The 20,086-nt window shown below is 44.6% G+C and overlaps 1 protein-coding gene across 1 annotated transcript in view; it reads left to right on the forward strand.

Moving 5' to 3' along the window:
- The window catches only part of THOC1 (THO complex subunit 1), a 50,736-nt gene that overhangs the window by 3,108 nt on the left and 27,542 nt on the right, over positions 1-20,086 (forward strand). The window contains exons 4-7 of the mRNA XM_069731165.1: positions 1,627-1,693; positions 10,845-10,963; positions 13,915-13,963; positions 14,065-14,160. Of these exons, the coding sequence (XP_069587266.1) occupies positions 1,627-1,693; positions 10,845-10,963; positions 13,915-13,963; positions 14,065-14,160 (331 nt within the window). The remainder of the gene's footprint in view (positions 1-1,626; positions 1,694-10,844; positions 10,964-13,914; positions 13,964-14,064; positions 14,161-20,086) is intronic.

A 20,086-nucleotide genomic window follows, 5' to 3' on the forward strand; every position in this document is an offset into this window, starting at 1 on the left:
TGAGCCGGATATCAGTAATGCCAGTGATGAGTTCTGCAACTTTTTATGGACTTTGTTTCGGTTCTTTCAACCTTTTAAGATCTCTGCTTGCTGCTAGTGAATGGTGATATTCTTAGTTACATACAGAGCTAATCGTTGCATAGTTGAGCTTGCTTCAGTAATATCCAGTCTAAACAATGTGGTGCTGATATAGGGAAAATATTGCACCCAGGAGTCTGCCTTCTTTTCAGAGGATTTTCTATGTGTCCTTTTTACATGGGAACTTCCAGGTCTGATTGAGTTTTTAGCATTTGAATCATGGCTGTAACTCCTGGGGCAGTGAGCACACTGGGTGCAGGGGAATCACTCTGGATATTGTGCGTTATCTGTGGTATCACTGCATTATCCATCATGTGTTCAGTATACGTGTGCGCCACGTCTGTGCTGTGGTGAGATATCATGGTGTGTATTATCCCTCTTCATCAGTGCTGTGACACCGTGGTGGATGTTATATCCCTGTACTGTGACACTGTGGTGGAACATTATATCTCTGTACTGTGACACCGTGGTGGAACGTTATATCCCTGTGCTGTGACACCGTGGTGGAACGTTATATCCCTGTGCTGTGACACCGTGGTGGAACGTTATATCCCTGTGCTGTGACACCGTGGTGGAACGTTATATCCCTGTGCTGTGACACCGTGGTGGAACGTTATATCCCTGTGCTGTGACACCGTGGTGGAACGTTATATCCCTGTGCTGTGACACCGTGGTGGAACGTTATATCCCTGTGCTGTGACACCGTGGTGGAACGTTATATCCCTGTGCTGTGACACCGTGGTGGAACGTTATATCCCTGTGCTGTGACACCGTGGTGGAACGTTATATCCCTGTGCTGTGACACCGTGGTGGAACGTTATATCCCTGTGCTGTGACACTGTGGTGGAACGTTATATCCCTGTGCTGTGACACCGTGGTGGAACGTTATATCCCTGTGCTGTGACACTGTGGTGGAACGTTATATCCCTGTGCTGTGACACTGTGGTGGAACGTTATATCCCTGTGCTGTGACACCGTGGTGGAACGTTATATCCCTGTGCTGTGACACTGTGGTGGAACGTTATATCCCTGTGCTGTGACACCGTGGTGGAACGTTATATCCCTGTGCTGTGACACCGTGGTGGAACGTTATATCCCTGTGCTGTGACACTGTGGTGGAATGTCATAACCCTGTGCTGTGACACCGTGGAGGACGTTATTTCCCTGTGCTGTGACACCGTGGTGGAACGTTATATCCCTGTGCTGTGACACCGTGGTGGAACGTTATATCCCTGTGCTGTGACACCGTGGTGGAACGTTATATCCCTGTGCTGTGACACCGTGGTGGAACGTTATATCCCTGTGCTGTGACACTGTGGTGGAACGTTATATCCCTGTGCTGTGACACCGTGGTGGAACGTTATATCCCTGTGCTGTGACACCGTGGTGGACGTCATAACCCTTTGCTGTGACATCGTGGTGGACGTTATATTGTTTTTCCATCATCAGACTTTGGGGATATTACAAGGATCCATTAGGCCAACTTTCATGTTTCCCTGCTTCTTCTGTGTTTGTATGTAACTGGTGCCCTCTTTTATTTAAATGCAGATAAATCAAGCTTCATGTGACAATTGCCTTGCTATTATTTCACTTGCCATCAATGGAGTTACAGAAGGTAAAACGAATAGCAACTAAGTATTATAGGAAAATGTCAAGTAATGTGTATCTGTGATATAGTGGGATTGGATTCAGTTCTGCATTGGGGGGATCAGACTGAGCTGATTATTATTTAGGTAAAAGAAACCTCTATAAGCAGCCTAACAAAACAAAACAAAAGTTTACACGTCATTGTAATTACAGAGCGATATGCCTTATAAAATAATTATTCTATATATCTATATACACATTTCTTAATTTCAAATCTCCAAAATAAAATATGAGATGGCAACTAACTGCACTCAAAAAATACAAAACTCAGTATTTTTTATTAAAAAAAATAAAAAAAAGTGAATTAAGACTATAACAGAATAGTTTCCCTCATATATAGTACAGGGTTATAATTCCCAGCTCGTTTTCATATTCAGATTTAATTGTTTTATTTATGGTTTTGACTTTCCGTATCTAAAATTTAATTTGTGGCCTTCCAAAAATGTTGCTGTACCAATAATTCAAAGACTGTGATAATTCAATTCAATTGACCCCTTGAAGAAGCCTCAGTCTGGCGATACTCTTGGGAACTGTTTTCCACACTGGGACGTCCCTTGTTTGTTTCCCCAGGTGTGGTATTTATTATACTACTTTCCAGCATTTTATTTATACCTTCCCTTTTCTACTCTGCCTTGAATGGATTGTCATATAAACATAGAACATTTTAATTAATAGGATCTGGTAATAATAATACGTTCCACAATAGAATGTGTTAAAAAAAAATGTTGCTGTGCTGAGATAATCTTATAGATGTGCTCCTGCTGTGTACTGTTTAATGGCTGTGTCTGACCGTACAGGAACATGGTCTGATCATATCACAGCTCCTAGGCAGGGGAGGGAGCAAAAGTCACTTTTATGATAAGTGAGTATACAGACGAAACAGCAAGGGCTTTCAGCTACTATTTTCTGAGGTAACACATTTCCCTGCACAAAAGTGCGTGCATCTCTGAGCTCATCATAAATTAAGTCAGTGACGTAGATGTTACAGGGGTTCTGTTTTAAAAGTCACTGACTTGATATATGATGAGCTCACAGGATCTGAAGTGCAGTTGAAACATTCATTCCTGTTTTATTGTAGGTAGGGAAATGTGTTATCTCAGAAAATAGTAGCTGGAAGCCCCTGCTGTTTTATCTGTATACTAAATGTGACTTGTGCTTCCCCGTCCAGTCACAAGCTGAATGTTCCTGAAGAAGAAAGAGCAGCATCCATACCAGGTGATGTCAATCCAAAAAAGTCCTTTATTCCGCCATAATAAAAGTACAACGTTTCGGCCTGGTTGGCCTTTGTCAAGTATACACACTGTCCAAAGTAGCCATCTTAAATAGTGTGAAACCCACATGAGCTCCAATCACCATCAAGGGGCGGCCTTTATTAAATAAACATTTAATGTGCTTAAATCTCAAATACTATACATATGTCTACTAAATAGCAGCTAAACAGCACCATCACTACCAATATCGTATAAAAATATATACAAGAAGAGCATATAAATCAAAATCGCATATATAAACAGACATCACATAGGTGTACGGTCCAATGATTGCATTTGTTGTCCGGTTGCCATATCGACATCTCCACCAATCGCATAATGTCCATGGGCCAATCCCCCTTCTCATCCAATCCCTGTGGGTTAGGAGAAAAGGCGCACAAAATAAACCCCCCAATCAGAGCAGAAAGTACAAGGATGCATGCGAGCGCCATAGGACGCCGGCGCACGCGCACGGCACACCGTAGGGCCGATCACCTGACCGCCCCACAGTGATTACCAAATGCGCGAGCGCCGAACGTCCCCGACGTCATAGAGCGGAGGAGCACACGCGCAAGGCGCACCAAGCGGACGACCAACAGGCCGCCCCCCAGCACAACCAAGCGCGCACGCGCCAGACGCCCCAGAGTCAGCGTCTACATCAGAGCACCAGACCCGGCAGCGAATCGCACGACCAGACCAGGCGCCACAGCCCATTGCTACGGCAACCAGCCCGCCCACACGCCGCACCAGGCCAGCGCTCCAAGATAGACGCAAGCATTAGCCAACTCCATGGCAACCATCCCTCACAAAAAACCGCAATGAAGCAGGCAGGGAGCGCAGGGAGAAAGAAATGCAAAACATATCAACATATAAACCATACGCTATAAATAGCAGATAAGGCACCTCCATCCACTCTCTGACTGCCAAATCACGACCCTATGCGCAAAAAAGAGAAAAAAACACAAAAACAGATTACAATAAAAACAAAATACAAAAACAGCACAATATTAAAACACACACGGAATAGAGTGCGCACACTATGTCAAAAGGGGGAATCCTATACATCTGAACATAACTATTAGACTACCTGTAGCACATCAATATTGCAAATAATTATGTAGTGCAAATCTGTAGATTATAGTCCAGATTAAGCCCCTTGGGCTGCAGTGTTCCCAAAACTGAAATCCACCTTAGTTCCTTTTGCTTCAGTATAAGATTCCTATCACCCCCTCTCCTCAGTGTCGGGACCCCATCGATTACTCTAAAACGCAACTGATTAACAATGTCTACACTCACTGAAATGTTTAGGTCGGTTAGATTCGTACGTATCGTGCTCTTATGTTTGCTGATTCGTTGTCTCACTTCCATTGTCGTCTCACCGACATACATAAGTCCACATGGACAGACTATCAAATACACGACAAACGTATATCGTTCTTTAATTGTAAATTTTTTACCAGTATGCGGGTGACAAAAACTGTCGCCCTTAAGCATATTCCCGCAGCACGCACAATTGAGACAAGGGAATAATAATACGTTCCACAATAGAATGTGTTAAAAAAAAATGTTGCTGTGCTGAGATAATCTTATAGATGTGCTCCTGCTGTGTACTGTTTAATGGCTGTGTCTGACCGTACAGGAACATGGTCTGATCATATCACAGCTCCTAGGCAGGGGAGGGAGCAAAAGTCACTTTTATGATAAGTGAGTATACAGACGAAACAGCAAGGGCTTTCAGCTACTATTTTCTGAGGTAACACATTTCCCTGCACAAAAGTGCGTGCATCTCTGAGCTCATCATAAATTAAGTCAGTGACGTAGATGTTACAGGGGTTCTGTTTTAAAAGTCACTGACTTGATATATGATGAGCTCACAGGATCTGAAGTGCAGTTGAAACATTCATTCCTGTTTTATTGTAGGTAGGGAAATGTGTTATCTCAGAAAATAGTAGCTGGAAGCCCCTGCTGTTTTATCTGTATACTAAATGTGACTTGTGCTTCCCCGTCCAGTCACAAGCTGAATGTTCCTATCATGAATTGGAGCAGCTCTACATGTTCGGACACAGCCATTACACAGTACACAGTAGAAGCACATGTATAAGATTATCTCAGCACATGGTGTGAGACAGTCGGTATGTGTCACAGAGGAGGTCCTCTGCGCTGTAAGCCTGGATTGTTGCTCTGGAACCTGTAGTTCCACAAGTCTTGTTTTTTTTTGTTTTTTTTTTTTTTTTATAAAGGGGGGCTTACAGGGTTAGCCGGAGAGCTAGGCGTGAATGGCTAACCACACACACCTCCCACCTATGGGGGTGGTTTCAGCTACATAATGTGACTGTGGTTTGGTCACATGATCTGTGTTGTAAGGTCCTGAAAGAGGAGAGGTCTCTGTGTGTTGGAAGGTCCTGCGAGTGGACCGGATTCCAGAAGAGGACAGGGTGAGACCATGTACCTGCAGAGTCTGTAACGGCTAACTGCACTGGGGAAGCTACCAACCTTCTGAGGGTCTGGAACTGTTGGGTTTGGCCTGTGAAGCAAGTCGTCATTCAGGACAGTGATACCAGTTAGGCAGCTTCCCCAGGAACCTTGGACTGACAAGACAAGAAGTCAGTGTGTGGAGCGGAGCTCCTGGAAGGTAGCCCAGAGTATGGGTGGACTGTGTGCACTGATGAGGGTCAGCTAATGAACTGTGTAGTCGCTGGACAAAGTGAGGTCCAGCGTGTTTAGAGACTGCAATCTAATGTTGTGTGTCATGGAGTAAAACTGAAAGAGACATTGGCACGGCGTGCGGTCACCCACAGTAACTGGACAAAGAGGTCCGGCGTGTTCAGTGACTGCGATTTAAAGCCGTGTACTATGAAGTGCTATGGACTATACGTTAAAGGGAACCTGTCACCCCGTTTTTTCAGATTGAGCTATAAATACTGTTAAATAGGGCCTGCGCTGTGTGTTACTATAGTGTATGTAGTGTACCCTGATTCCCCATGTATGCTGAGAAATACATTACCAAAGTCGCCGTTTTCGCCTGTCAATCAGGCTGGTCAGGTCGGGTGGGCGTGTTCACAGCGCTCTTTTCTTCCCCAGCTTTCCGTTGGTGGCATCTCGGCTTTGGGAAAATGGCCGCCGCGATCTCTTCTGCGCACGAGCGGCATCCCGCGGCCATTTTCCTGAAGCCCCGTGCAGCAGAGCACTCCATCTGCGCACGCGCGGCCCCAGGAAGATGGCCGCCCCCACCGATGAAAGGGATGACAGCGCAGATCGCGCGCTGTGTCTTCACGTGGGCGCAGGGAATTCGGACCTTGGACATACGCACACCACTACACCACCAACGGAAAGCTGGGGAAGAAAAGAGCGCTGTGAACACGCCCACCCGACCTGACCAGCCTGATTGACAGGCGAAAACGGCGACTTTGGTAATGTATTTCTCAGCATACATGGGGAATCAGGGTACACTACATACACTATAGTAATGCACAGCGCAGGCCCTATTTAACAGTATTTATAGCTCAATCTGAAAAAACGGGGTGACAGGTTCCCTTTAAGTCTGTGATATATAACATGACCTGCAGTGGTTTATGAGTGTATAATAAACGGCATGGAATGTTTGAGTGGAAAAAACGTTCCTGTTTGCCTCAATCCCGTTGCCAAGCGAGTGTCCCCCAACAAATTTAGTAAGCGCTGTCTTACAGTGGACATTTTTTTTTAACACATTCAAAATTGGAACTTCTTATTATTCCACAATCGGTTAATCAAAATGTATTTTGTTCATGGGACAAGCCCTCTTAATATACATACCGTATTTTCCAGCGTATAACATGACCCCCAACTTTTCTAGTTAAAATATAAAAATCTTCTCAAAAGTCAGGGGTTGTGTTACAGAGCGTGTGCGGAGCAATCTGCGGTCGCCGTATATGGTGGGGGGAGCTTTGTCAAAGACGAGGTGAGGGGGTGCCTCACCAGGAAAGTGTAAGTGAAGCAAACTGCAGGTGCCCGGGGTAAGGAAAAAAAGAGAGAACGGCGCTGTGCCGAGAAAAACACACATTTGACTTATCTGGCGTGCCCTTGTATCCTATTACCTCCTTCCCTGCCTCTCGGATCTCACTCCTGAGGACTGCAGTGAAGCAGCGCAGGCACGCATGTGCGAGATCTGAGAGGCAGAGAAGGAATAAGGGCAGCCCAGACGGATGAAAGAGTTCTGTTTTTCTGGGCACAGCGCCGCGCTCTCTTTTTTTTCCATACCCCGGGCGTCCCAGATGCCTGAAGCTTGCTTCAATTGCACCTTCCTGGTTGGTGAGGTGCCCCCTCACCTCGTCATAGAGACCGCTCCCCCCACCATATACGGCAACCGCAGATTGCTCCGCACCTGCCCTATAAGGCTTCTTTCACACTTGCGTTGGTACAGGGCCGTCACAATGCTTCGGCCCGACGTACCGACGCACGTTGTGAAAATTGTGCACAACGTGGGCAGTAGATGCAGTTTTTCAACGCATCCGCTGCCCAGTCTATGTCCCGAGGAGGAGGGGGCGGACGCGACGTACAAAAAAAAGGTTGCATTGAAAGTTTTTTGTGACGACGGTCCGCCAAAACACAACGGATCCAGTGCATGACGGACGCGATGTGTGGCCATCCGTCGCGATCCGTCGGCAATATTAGGAAATAGCGACCACAATATTGTGCAGTTTCACCTGTCTTTCACTAGGGGGACTTGTCAGGGAGTCACAAAAACATTGAACTTTAGGAAGGCAAAGTTTGAACAGCTTAGAGATGCCCTTAATCTGGTAGACTGGGACAATATCCTCAGAAATGAGAATACAGATAATAAATGGGAAATGTTTAAGAACATCCTAAATAGGCAGTGTAAGCGGTTTATACCTTGTGGGAATAAAAGGACTAGAAATAGGAAAAACCCAATGTGGCTAAACAAAGAAGTAAGACAGGCAATTAACAGTAAAAAGAAAGCATTTGCACTACTAAAGCAGGATGGCACCATTGAAGCTCTAAAAAACTATAGGGAGAAAAATACTTTATCTAAAAAACTAATTAAAGCTGCCAAAAAGGAAACAGAGAAGCACATTGCTAAGGAGAGTAAAACTAATCCCAAACTGTTCTTCAACTATATCAATAGTAAAAGAATAAAAACTGAAAATCTAGGCCCCTTAAAAAATAGTGAGGAAAGAATGGTTGTAGATGACGAGGAAAAAGCTAACATATTAAACACCTTCTTCTCCACGGTATTCACGGTGGAAAATGAAATGCTAGGTGAAATCCCAAGAAACAATGAAAACCCTATATTAAGGGTCACCAATCTAACCCAAGAAGAGGTGCGAAACCGGCTAAATAAGATTAAAATAGATAAATCTCCGGGTCCGGATGGCATACACCCACGAGTACTAAGAGAACTAAGTAATGTAATAGATAAACCATTATTTCTTATTTTTAGTGACTCTATAGCGACAGGGTCTGTTCCGCAGGACTGGCGCATAGCAAATGTGGTGCCAATATTCAAAAAGGGCTCTAAAAGTGAACCTGGAAATTATAGGCCAGTAAGTCTAACCTCTATTGTTGGTAAAATATTTGAAGGGTTTCTGAGGGATGTTATTCTGGATTATCTCAATGAGAATAACTGTTTAACTCCATATCAGCATGGGTTTATGAGAAATCGCTCCTGTCAAACCAATCTAATCAGTTTTTATGAAGAGGTAAGCTATAGGCTGGACCACGGTGAGTCATTGGACGTGGTATATCTCGATTTTTCCAAAGCGTTTGATACCGTGCCGCACAAGAGGTTGGTACACAAAATGAGAATGCTTGGTCTGGGGGAAAATGTGTGTAAATGGGTTAGTAACTGGCTTAGTGATAGAAAGCAGAGGGTGGTTATAAATGGTATAGTCTCTAACTGGGTCGCTGTGACCAGTGGGGTACCGCAGGGGTCAGTATTGGGACCTGTTCTCTTCAACATATTCATTAATGATCTGGTAGAAGGTTTACACAGTAAAATATCGATATTTGCAGATGATACAAAACTATGTAAAGCAGTTAATACAAGAGAAGATAGTATTCTGCTACAGATGGATCTGGATAAGTTGGAAACTTGGGCTGAAAGGTGGCAGATGAGGTTTAACAATGATAAATGTAAGGTTATACACATGGGAAGAGGGAATCAATATCACCATTACACACTGAACGGGAAACCACTGGGTAAATCTGACAGGGAGAAGGACTTGGGGATCCTAGTTAATGATAAACTTACCTGGAGCAGCCAGTGCCAGGCAGCAGCTGCCAAGGCAAACAGGATCATGGGGTGCATTAAAAGAGGTCTGGATACACATGATGAGAGCATTATACTGCCTCTGTACAAATCCCTAGTTAGACCGCACATGGAGTACTGTGTCCAGTTTTGGGCACCGGTGCTCAGGAAGGATATAATGGAACTAGAGAGAGTACAAAGGAGGGCAACAAAATTAATAAAGGGGATGGGAGAACTACAATACCCAGATAGATTAGCGAAATTAGGATTATTTAGTCTAGAAAAAAGACGACTGAGGGGCGATCTAATAACCATGTATAAGTATATAAGGGGACAATACAAATATCTCGCTGAGGATCTGTTTATACCAAGGAAGGTGACGGGCACAAGGGGGCATTCTTTGCGTCTGGAGGAGAGAAGGTTTTTCCACCAACATAGAAGAGGATTCTTTACTGTTAGGGCAGTGAGAATCTGGAATTGCTTGCCTGAGGAGGTGGTGATGGCGAACTCAGTCGAGGGGTTCAAGAGAGGCCTGGATGTCTTCCTGGAGCAGAACAATATTGTATCATACAATTATTAGGTTCTGTAGAAGGACGTAGATCTGGGTATTTATTATGATGGAATATAGGCTGAACTGGATGGACAAATGTCTTTTTTCGGCCTTACTAACTATGTATGTATAATACAAGTCTATGGGCAAAAAACGCATCCTGCGAGCACATTTGCAGGATCCATTTTTTTTGTCCAAAACGACGAATGCCACACGACGCAAGTGTGAAAGTAGCCTAAGACGACACCCGGTGTATAAGACGACCTTCGACTTTTGAGAAGATTTGCAGGGGTTAAAAAGTCGTCTTATATGCCGTAAAAATTTTGGTTAGATGCTATGATATTGTTTTATTAGCTTCTGTTATTTTTGTACTTCAGTAAAAGTGATTATTGCAGCGTTGGCAGGGACCAGAACTAAGGCTACGTTCACATTTGCGTTGGTGGGCGCAGCGTCGTCGACGCATACCGATGCATGCGTCATGCGCCCCTATCTTTAACATGGGGGGCGCATGGACATGCGCCGGTATGCGTTTTACGATGCATGCGTCCATTTGATGCACCAGACAGGGCGCGGATGACGCTACTTGTAGCGTTTTCCTTGCTCCAAAATTCATGAACAATACTAGTCTATGTCAACGCATGCGTCAAAAAACGCAGCGTTGTATATATGCGTTGTTGGTTGCGTCGACGACGCTGCGCCCAACAACGCAAATGTGAACATTACCTAAAAGAGCCACCTTGGCAGAATTCAGCATTAGTGCTGCACAAGGTGGCTCTTTTAGTTAAAAACGCCTGGGGGGGTGACAGGTTCCCTTTAAATTTCAAAGGCAGACAACCATTGCGATGGACAGGCATTCCTGGTTTCTAAGCACAGGGGCTGCTATTTGAAATGTAATCAGCCTATTTATGAAACTATGTTACTAGTGTATATCTGATGAAGATCATCTAGACCTACTCTCCAATATCCTATGTATGGAGAAATGCTTCCTGGCTCCGCACGGTGAGGCGGCTGATTGAGGGTGCTAGAGTTTTGTATGTTTAAATGTAAGTTTTAATAATATATTTCTGTACATTAGGTATCTGCACAGCTACCACTCCATTTGTACTACTGGGAGATGTCCTCGATTGCCTTCCTCTGGATCATTGTGATAAAATATTTACATTTGTGGAGAAAAATGTTGGAACCTGGAAATCTGTGAGTCTGTTCTCCATATTCTTTATTACGCAAGTAAATCTGCCAGTAAGGTTGTGTGCACACGTTGCAAATTTGTTGCATATTTGGTGCACTTTTTCCTTGCAGATTTTCCAGATAAACCTGAAGCAATCCTGATGCCTGCAAAATGAATGAAAAACCTGAAATATTATTATTTGTGACTTGCAGATTTGGTGCAGAAAATAATCTGCTGCATGTCTGTTCTCTGTGTGTTTTTGCTCTGCGTTTTTCAACATTGTCTTCAGTCGAATCAGTCAAAAACGCACCAAAAACTAGTTTTTGTAGCTGCGTTTTTCCTGCCAAGAGATGCAGAAATTTTACATAGCCTTATGTCCTAGAGAGTTATTTGATTGCTTATACAAATGCAAATTCTACACCAATTTTTAAAGGGGTTCTCTTGGAATATAAAAAAAAAAATAAAGAAATGCCATTCTAAGTAAATTTATATATACCTTTTAATTAGCATATAATTCTCATTTTGTCTATAATGTCTATAGGACAGGGCACTTGTAGTCATAAGATCTTCGGCTATGAGATGGAGATTATCTATATCACATACTGTCAACTCACAGTAGCTGCTCAGTAGCTCGGCACCCCTGGTATCTCCAGTATTAGATCAGATAGACAGGGTGGACAGCGGTGTGAGCAACCTCATCTTAGCTCGGCACCCCTGGTATCTCCAGTATTAGATCAGATAGGGTGGATAGCAGTGTGAGCAGCCTCATCTTAGCTCGGCACCCCTGGTATCTCCACTATTAGATCAGATAGACAGGGTTGGACAGCAGCGTGAGCAGCCTCATGTTAGCTCAGTACCCCTGATATCTCCAGTATTAGATCAGATAGACAGGGTGGACAGCAGTGTTAGCAGCCTCATCTTGGCTCGGCACCCCTGGTATCTCTAGTATTAGATCAGATAGACAGGGTGGACAGCGGTGTGAGCAACCTCATGTTAGCTCAGCATCTCTGGTATCTCCAGTATTAGATCAGATAGACAGGGTGGACAGCAGTGTGAGCAGCCTCATCTTGGCTCGTCACCCCTGGTATCTCCAGTATTAGAATAGATAGACAGGGTGGACAGCAGTGTTAGCAGCCTCATCTTGGCTCGTCACCCCTGGTATCTCCAGTATTAGATCAGATAGACAGGGTGGACAGCAGTGTGAGCAGCCTCTTCTTAGCTTGGCACCCCTGGTATCTTCACTATTAGGTTAGATAGGCAGGGTGGACAGCAGTGTCAGCAGCCTCATGTTAGTTCGGCACCCCTGGTATCTCCAGTATTAGATCAGATAGACAGGATGGACAGCAGTGTGAGCAGCCTCATCTTGGCTCATCACCCCTGGTATCTCCAGTATTAGATCAGATAGTGTCGACAGCAGTGTGAGCAGCCTCATGTTAGCTCAGCACCCCTGATATCTCCAGTATTAGATCAGATAGGCTGGGTGGACAGCAGTGTGAGCAGCCTCATGTTAGTTCGGCACCCCTGGTATCTCCACTATTAGATCAGATAGACAGGATGGACAGCAGTGTGAGCAGCCTCATCTTGGCTCGTCACCCCTGATATCTCCAGTATTAGATCAGATAGACAGGGTGGACAGCGGTGTGAGCAGCCTCATGTTAGCTCAGAACCCTTGGTATCTCCAGTATTAGATCAGATAGACAGGGTGGACAGCAGTGTGAGCAGCCTCATCTTGGCTCGGCACCCCTGGTACCTCCAATATTAGATCAGATAGACAGGGTGGACAGCAGTGTAAGCAGTTTCGTCTTATATCAGGACCCCTGGGAGAGAGGGGCACTTACTACTGCACAGGCTCACAGGCATCGCTCCTTTTAACATTCTAGTACAGGTTTCTGTCCATGTAACAAGGTGGCGGCCATTTAAATTCTATGCCTGATTACCTATTTAGACAAAACAACTCTTATTTACTTATTATGGGTATATAGGAATTCATTTATAATAACATAACATTGCCTTTTAGTTTTTTTTCTCTGTTGCTGGAGATCCCCTTTAACACTATAAGTAGAAGCTTTTTAAAGATGTGGTTCACTGCACTGTATAACGTCCCCACTGATTTAAACCTTGTAGAGAAGTATTTTTGTAAATACCTCTTGTTGCCATCTGTGCCTGTGCGAGGCGCTATGACTGACTGCTCACTCGGCATCACGTGACCCCGGATCTCGTGCATTCCCCCAGGCAGGACCCAGTTGTGCGCACTCTCCTGATTGACTGGACTGTTGGCAGAGCTTCGCCGCACCTCACAGACCAGTATCCATCGCGCGCTTTCCCTCTCTCCTGTGCTTTCATTATCCACAAGTGCACTGGATACCGGGCTGTGACGTGCGGTGAAACTGCCCACAGCTCAGTCAATCAATAGGGGTGCGCGCGACGGGGTCTTGTCCAGGTGATGCACGGGGATCTGGACCTTGACGTGACGTCAGCGGTAGCTGATGGTGGGTGAGTGGTCAGGGATCGCACTGCTCACAGGCACAGGTGGCAACGAGAGGTATTTACAAAAAATGCTTATTTCCAAGGTTTAAATTGGTGGGGGCATTATATAATGTAGTGGGCATCCTCTGTAAGTGGAACTCTAGAAATCGTCCCATGCTGTTTCTCTCCTGATAGGCCTGTCCAAGAAGATGCTTGTAGTTTTCAATTGTCCTAGAGCATCTCTTCTCGGTAGTCTGTATTGTGCCCTTCATCTGGTTCTCCTCCTGGAAATATGTTAACAAATTGACATTTTTGTGATACCATTTACATTGTCTGACCGTGTCAGAGCATAGCGCCCTAATCCATTATTGATTTCATTATTTCTCATTTATACAATAGGGTGGAAATATCCCTTGGTGTATATCTGTGATTGTGTGTCCTTGTGTGCGTTTGTGTAAATCCAATGATGATGTATTTTATTGCATTAGATCATACTTTCTCTTTGTTCTAGAATCTGTTTTATTCAGCTGGAAAGAACTACTTGCTCAGGATGTGTAATGGTAAGACCCTATATAGAGTGGCGGAATAATCAATGATACATGCTGAAGGATCATTTGAATTGTAATAAACGTTTGTGGAGTCATCGAGTCCTCTCTTTCAGATCTCTTAAGAAGGCTTTCTAAATCTCAAAATACTGTATTCTGTGGAAGAATTCAGCTGTTCCTCGCACGCCTGTTTCCCCTCTCAGAAAAATCTGGTGAGATTCAGATAAAGAAAATATATATAGATAGAGATATATAATTTATTTTATTTTTTTTTAGAATTATTAGTTAAGAAATATAATCTTGTCATATAAATCTCAAAGAGTAGTACCTATGATGAAAAATAGCCTTTTCTTTTTTATTATTTTACTATACACATAAAAAAAGCATTTTGTGACTACACAGCCTGGAAGTGATCTATCTTCCTTGAGCACAAAGACCCTGGTCAGGATGTGACGTGAATCTGCTGCCAGGCATGGTGTTACTTGCTCTTCTCGATATCTTCACTCTTTATAACCGTCACAGCGGTCTTTGCCTTGGCCAGGGTGTTCTCACATCGATCAGAGCACGGTACAAGGAGAAGTACCCAAGATGAGTTTTTGATGCTACCTGTTTTCACTGAGTAAAACACAGCACATTACAGTTCCAGTAAAGTAGATGGGGTTTTATACAATTCTCATTCCCACTGTGTGTTGTTTTTTAATATAGCATAAACTGCGCTGTGTGCATGCTTTACATCCACAACGTGTCAAATTCTCACAGGTACACCAAGTCTTATGTGTGGATTTTCTCCTTAGAATTGCATTAAATACAGAAATCCGCATATTAAAAAAACAACAACAAAAAAAAAAAAAACACGTACTCCACATATGGCTGTATACAGTGGCGTAACTAGAGTCTGATCGGCCCTGGTGCAAAATTTTAGACCTGGGCCCTCCACACACACAACCGCCCCCCACATGTATGGGCTCATTTGTATATATGTTCCCCATTTTGGTATACATGTCCCTTATCCTGGTATACATTGGCTTGCAAAACTACTCCTCTCCCCCTGGCATTTATTTTCATGTTTAGCTACCTCACAACCTGGAATTTCACTGTTTTGTTTGCGTTTTTGAGGGTTTGCATCAGCTTAGGTAAAGAACATGTCTATAACTGTGAACATTTGTTTCTCTTTTTATTGTGAAGCAAACAACAAATTGACAGATTGACTGTAAATGTCAGTGTGTATAACTATTCACCTCCCTAAAGTCAGTACTTTGTAGCCTCGTTTTGCTGCAATTACAGCTGCAAGTCACTTTGTAAAAGTCTCTCTGAGCTTTCCACATCTTGCCACTGGGATTTTTGCCCATTCCTCAAGTCAAGACTGCTCCAGCTCCTTACTAGAGGAAACGTCTATCTTCAAGTCTGACCACAGATTCTCAGTTGGAATAAGGTCTGGGCTCTGACTAGGCCACTCCAAAACTTTTACACGTCTCCCCTTAAACCACACGAGTGTCGCTTTAGCAGGATGCTTTGGGTCATTGTCTTGTTGGAAGGTAATCCTCTGTCCCAGTCTCAAATTGCTGAGACTGAAACAGGTGTTTCTCGAGAACATCCCTGTGTTTTGCACCATCCATTTTCCCTGTCCCTGCTACCGAAAAAAATCCCCACAGCATGATGCTGGTGATGAACTGTGTTGTTTGGCGCCAGACATAGTGTTTACTCTGTTGGCCATAAACTTCAATTTTGGTTTCATCTGACCACAGCACTTTCCTCCATATATTTGGGGAGTCTCCCACATGTCTTTTGGCAAACTCAAAACAAGCCTTACAATTTTTGTGTGTAAGTAAAAGCTTTTTTCTGCCCACTCTCCCATAAAGGTCACCTCTATTTAGTTTATGGCTTATTTTGATCATAAGGACGGCTACTCTAGTCTCTGCTTGGGAACTCTGAAGCTCCTTCGTGATTACCTTTCATCTCTGTGTTGCCTCTGATTAATGCCCTCCCTGTCTGGGCTGAGAGTTTTGGTGAGCGGCCCTCTCTCTTTGCAGGTTTGTTGTGGGTACCATGTTCTTTCCATTTGATGATAATGGATTTATTGGTGCTCCAGGGATCATCAGAGATTGGGATATTTTTTTTTTATATAACCCAACCTTGACTTGTACTTCTCAACAACGTTGTCCCTGACTTGTTTGGAGATCTCCTTGGTCTTTATGGTGTTGTTTGGTTAGTGGAACCTCTTGCTTAACCCCTTAACCACTGCTGATACGCATTAAAATGACGGCCACTAAAGGGCTTTATTCCCTCATTGCCGTTTTATAACGGCGATTGCGAAGAAGGGTACAGCGCCCCCCAGAGTTAGAAAATCTCCGAGTGAGACCCTGGTAAATACGATCAGGGATTTTCTGGTCCCCAATTACATGATTGCCGTTATTCCTCCACAGAGCAACATTTTGTTTATAAATTAAGCACATGCATTCTGTAAGGGTTATTCATCTATATTGCACTGTCAGAGTTTATTAGGTACTGATTCAACCCCATGATATATTATGATATATACACACACATACACTAGATGATGGCCCGATTCTAACGCATCGGGTATTCTAGAATATGCATGTCCACGTAGTATATTGCCCAGCGACACAGTATATTGCCCAGCTACGTAGTATATTGCCCAGCGACACAGTATATTGCCCAGCTACGTAGTATATTGCCCGGCCACGTAGTATATTGCCCAGCGACACAGTATATTGCCCAGTCACGTAGTATATTGGCCAGCCACGTATGTAACAGGTTAAAAAATAAAAAATAAACATATACTCACCATCCGAGGGCCCCAGGGTTGGTATGAGCGCAGGACCTGTGATGACGTCGCGGTCACATGACCGTGACGTCATGGTCACATGACCGTGACGTCATGGAAGGTCCTTCTCGTATACCATCCTTGGCCCCGGAACCTGCTGCTTGCACTGCCGAGGAGAGGACGCAACGGGGGAGGGTGAGAATAACCTTTTTTTTATTGTTATTATTATTATGATTTGTAACATTAGATCTTTTTACTATTGATGCTGCATACGCATCATCAATAGTAAAAAGTTGGTCACACAGGGTTAATAGCTGCGTTAATGGAGTGCGTTACACCGCGGTCCATTAACTCTGGCATTAACCCTGTGTGAGCGCTGACTGGAGGGGAGTATGGAGCAGGCACTGACTGCGGGGAGGAAGGAGCGGCCCTTTTTCCGCCGGACTGTGCCGGTCGCTGATTGGTCGTGGTCAGTAACTTGGATTTCCATGACAGACAGAGGCCGCGACCAATGAATATCCGTGACAGACAGAAATGGCAGACAGACGGAAGTGACCCTTAGACAATTCTATAGTAGATATGTGTATGTATGTATGTACCGTATATACTCGAGTATAAGCCGACCCGAGTATAAGCTGACCCCCCTAATTTTGCCACAAAAAACTGGGAAAACTTATTGACTCGAGTATAAGCCTAGGGTGGAAAATGCAGCAGCTACTCGTAAATTTCAAACATAAAAATAGATGCTCCATACCATTCATTATTGCCCCATAGATGCTCCATATACAACTGTGCTATATAGAATGCTCTATACCGTTCATTATGGCCCCATAGATGCTCCATATAAAGCTGTGCCACATATAATGCTCTGCACCGTTCATTATGGCCTCATAGATGCTCCTTATAAAGCTGTGCCATATATATATTGCTCTGCACCGTTGATTATGGCCCCATAGATGCTGCTTATAAAGCTGTGCCCCATATACGGTATATTGCTCTGCACCGTTCATTATTTCCCCATAGATGCTCCTTATAAAGCTGTGCCATATATAATGCTCTGCACCGTTCTTTATGGCCCCATAGATGTGCCATATAAAGCTGTGCCATATATAATGCTCTGCACCATACTTTTTGGCCCCATAGATGCTCCTTATATAATGCTGTGCCATATATAATGCTCTGCACCATACTTTTTGGCCCCATAGATGCTCCTTATATAATGCTGTGCCATATATAATGCTCTGCACCGTACTTTTTGGCCCCATAGATGCTCCTTATATAATGCTGTGCCATATATATTGCTCTGCACCGTACTTTTTGGCCCCATAGATGCTCCTTATAATGCTGTGCCATATATATATGCTTTGCACCGTACTTTTTGGCCCCATAGATGCTCCTTATATAATGCTGTGCCATATAGAATGCTGCTGGTGCTGCCATAAAAAAAAAAAAAATCTTGTACTCACCTCTCTTGCTCAGGGTGCCGGCGCTTTCAATATTTACCTGCTCCTCGTGCGGCTCCGTCTCCAGCACTGACGCTCGGCAGAGGGCGCGCACTGACTACGTCACAGCGCCCTCTAACCTGAGCGTCACTGCCAGGAGACGCTGCAGACGGAGCTGCACCGGAGCGAGGAGCAGGTAAATATAGCGCAGCGCTGCGCTCCCCTTACCTGCTCCGGCGCGGTCCCTGCTTCCCCGGCGCTGCAGCTTCTTCCTGTAATTGAGCGGTCACAGTTACCGATCATTTACAGCAATGAATATGCGGCTCCTCCCCTATAGGAGGTGGAGCCGCCTATTCATTTCTGTAATGAGCGGTGCCATGTGACCGCTCAGTACAGGAAGAATCTGCAGCGCCGGGGAAGCCAGGGACCGCGCCGCAGCAGGTAAGTATAACTACACAGCCCCCGCTCCCCCTCACCTGCCGACCCCCGGGTATATGACTCGAGTATAAGCCGAGAGGGGGACTTTCAGCCCAAAAAAGTGGGCTGAAAATCTCGGCTTATACTCGAGTATATACGGTATGTATATATATATATATATATATATATATATATATATATATATATATATATATATATATATATATATATATATATATATATATAATTTGTCTAAGGGTCACTTCCGTCTGTCTTTCTGTCTGTCACGGATATTCATTTGTCGCGGCCTCTGTCTGTCATGGAAATCGAAGTCACTGATTGGTCGCGGCAAAACAGCCACGACCAATCAGCGACGGGCACAGTCCGGAAGAAAATGGCCGCTCCTTACTCCCTTCAGTCAGTGCCCGGCGCCTGCATACTCCCCTCCAGTCACCGCTCACACAGGGTTAATGCCGGCGGTAACGGACCGCATTATGCCGCGGGTAACGTACTCCGTTACCGCTGCTATTAACCCTGTGTGTGAAACGACTGAAATTATGTCTTATATTCTAGGTTCTTCTAAGTAGCCACATTTTGCTTTGATGACTGCTTTGCATACTCTTGGCATTCTCTTGATGAGCGTCAAGAGGTAGTCACCGGGAATGGTCTTCCAACAATCTTGAAGGAGTTCCCAGAGATGCTGAGCACTTGTTGGCCCTTTTGCCTCCACTCTGCTGTCCAGCTCACCCCAAACCATCTCGATCGGGTTCAGGTCTGCTGACTGTGGAGGCCAGGTCATCTGGCGTAGCACCCCATCACTCTCCTTCTTGGTCAAATAGTCCTTACACAGCCTGGAGGTGAGTTTGGGGTCATTGTCCTGTTGAAAAATAAATGATGGTCCAACGAAACAAAATCCGGATGGAATAGCATGCCGCTGCAAGATGCTGTGGTAGCCATCCTGGTTCAGTATGCCTTCAATTTTGAATAAATCCCCAACAGTGTCACCAGCAAAGCACCCCCACACCATCACACCTCCTCCTCCATGCTTCACGGTGGGAACCAGGCATGTAGAGTCCATCCGTTCACCTTTTCTGTGTCGCACAAAGACACAGTGGTTGGAATCAAAGATCTCAAATTTGGACTCATCAGACCAAAGCACAGATTTCCACTGGTCCAAAGTCCATTCCTTGTGTTCTTTAGCCCAAACAAGTCTCTGCTGCTTGTTGCCTGTCCTTAGCAGTGGTTTCCTAGCAGCTATTTTACCATGAAGGCCTGCTGCACAAAGTCTCCTCTTAACAGTTGTTGTAGAGATGTGTCTGCTGCTAGAACTGTGTGTGGCATTGACCTGGTCTCTAATCTGAGCTGCTGTTAACCTGCGGTTTCTGAAGCTGGTGACGCGGATAAACTTATCCTCAGAAGCAGAGGTGACTCTTGGTCTTCCTTTCCTGGGGCGATCTTCGTGTGAGTCAGTTTCGTTGTAGCACTTGATGGTTT

This window comes from Ranitomeya imitator, chromosome 6 (genome assembly GCF_032444005.1).
Source record: "Ranitomeya imitator isolate aRanImi1 chromosome 6, aRanImi1.pri, whole genome shotgun sequence".
Lineage (NCBI taxonomy): Eukaryota > Metazoa > Chordata > Amphibia > Anura > Dendrobatidae > Ranitomeya > Ranitomeya imitator.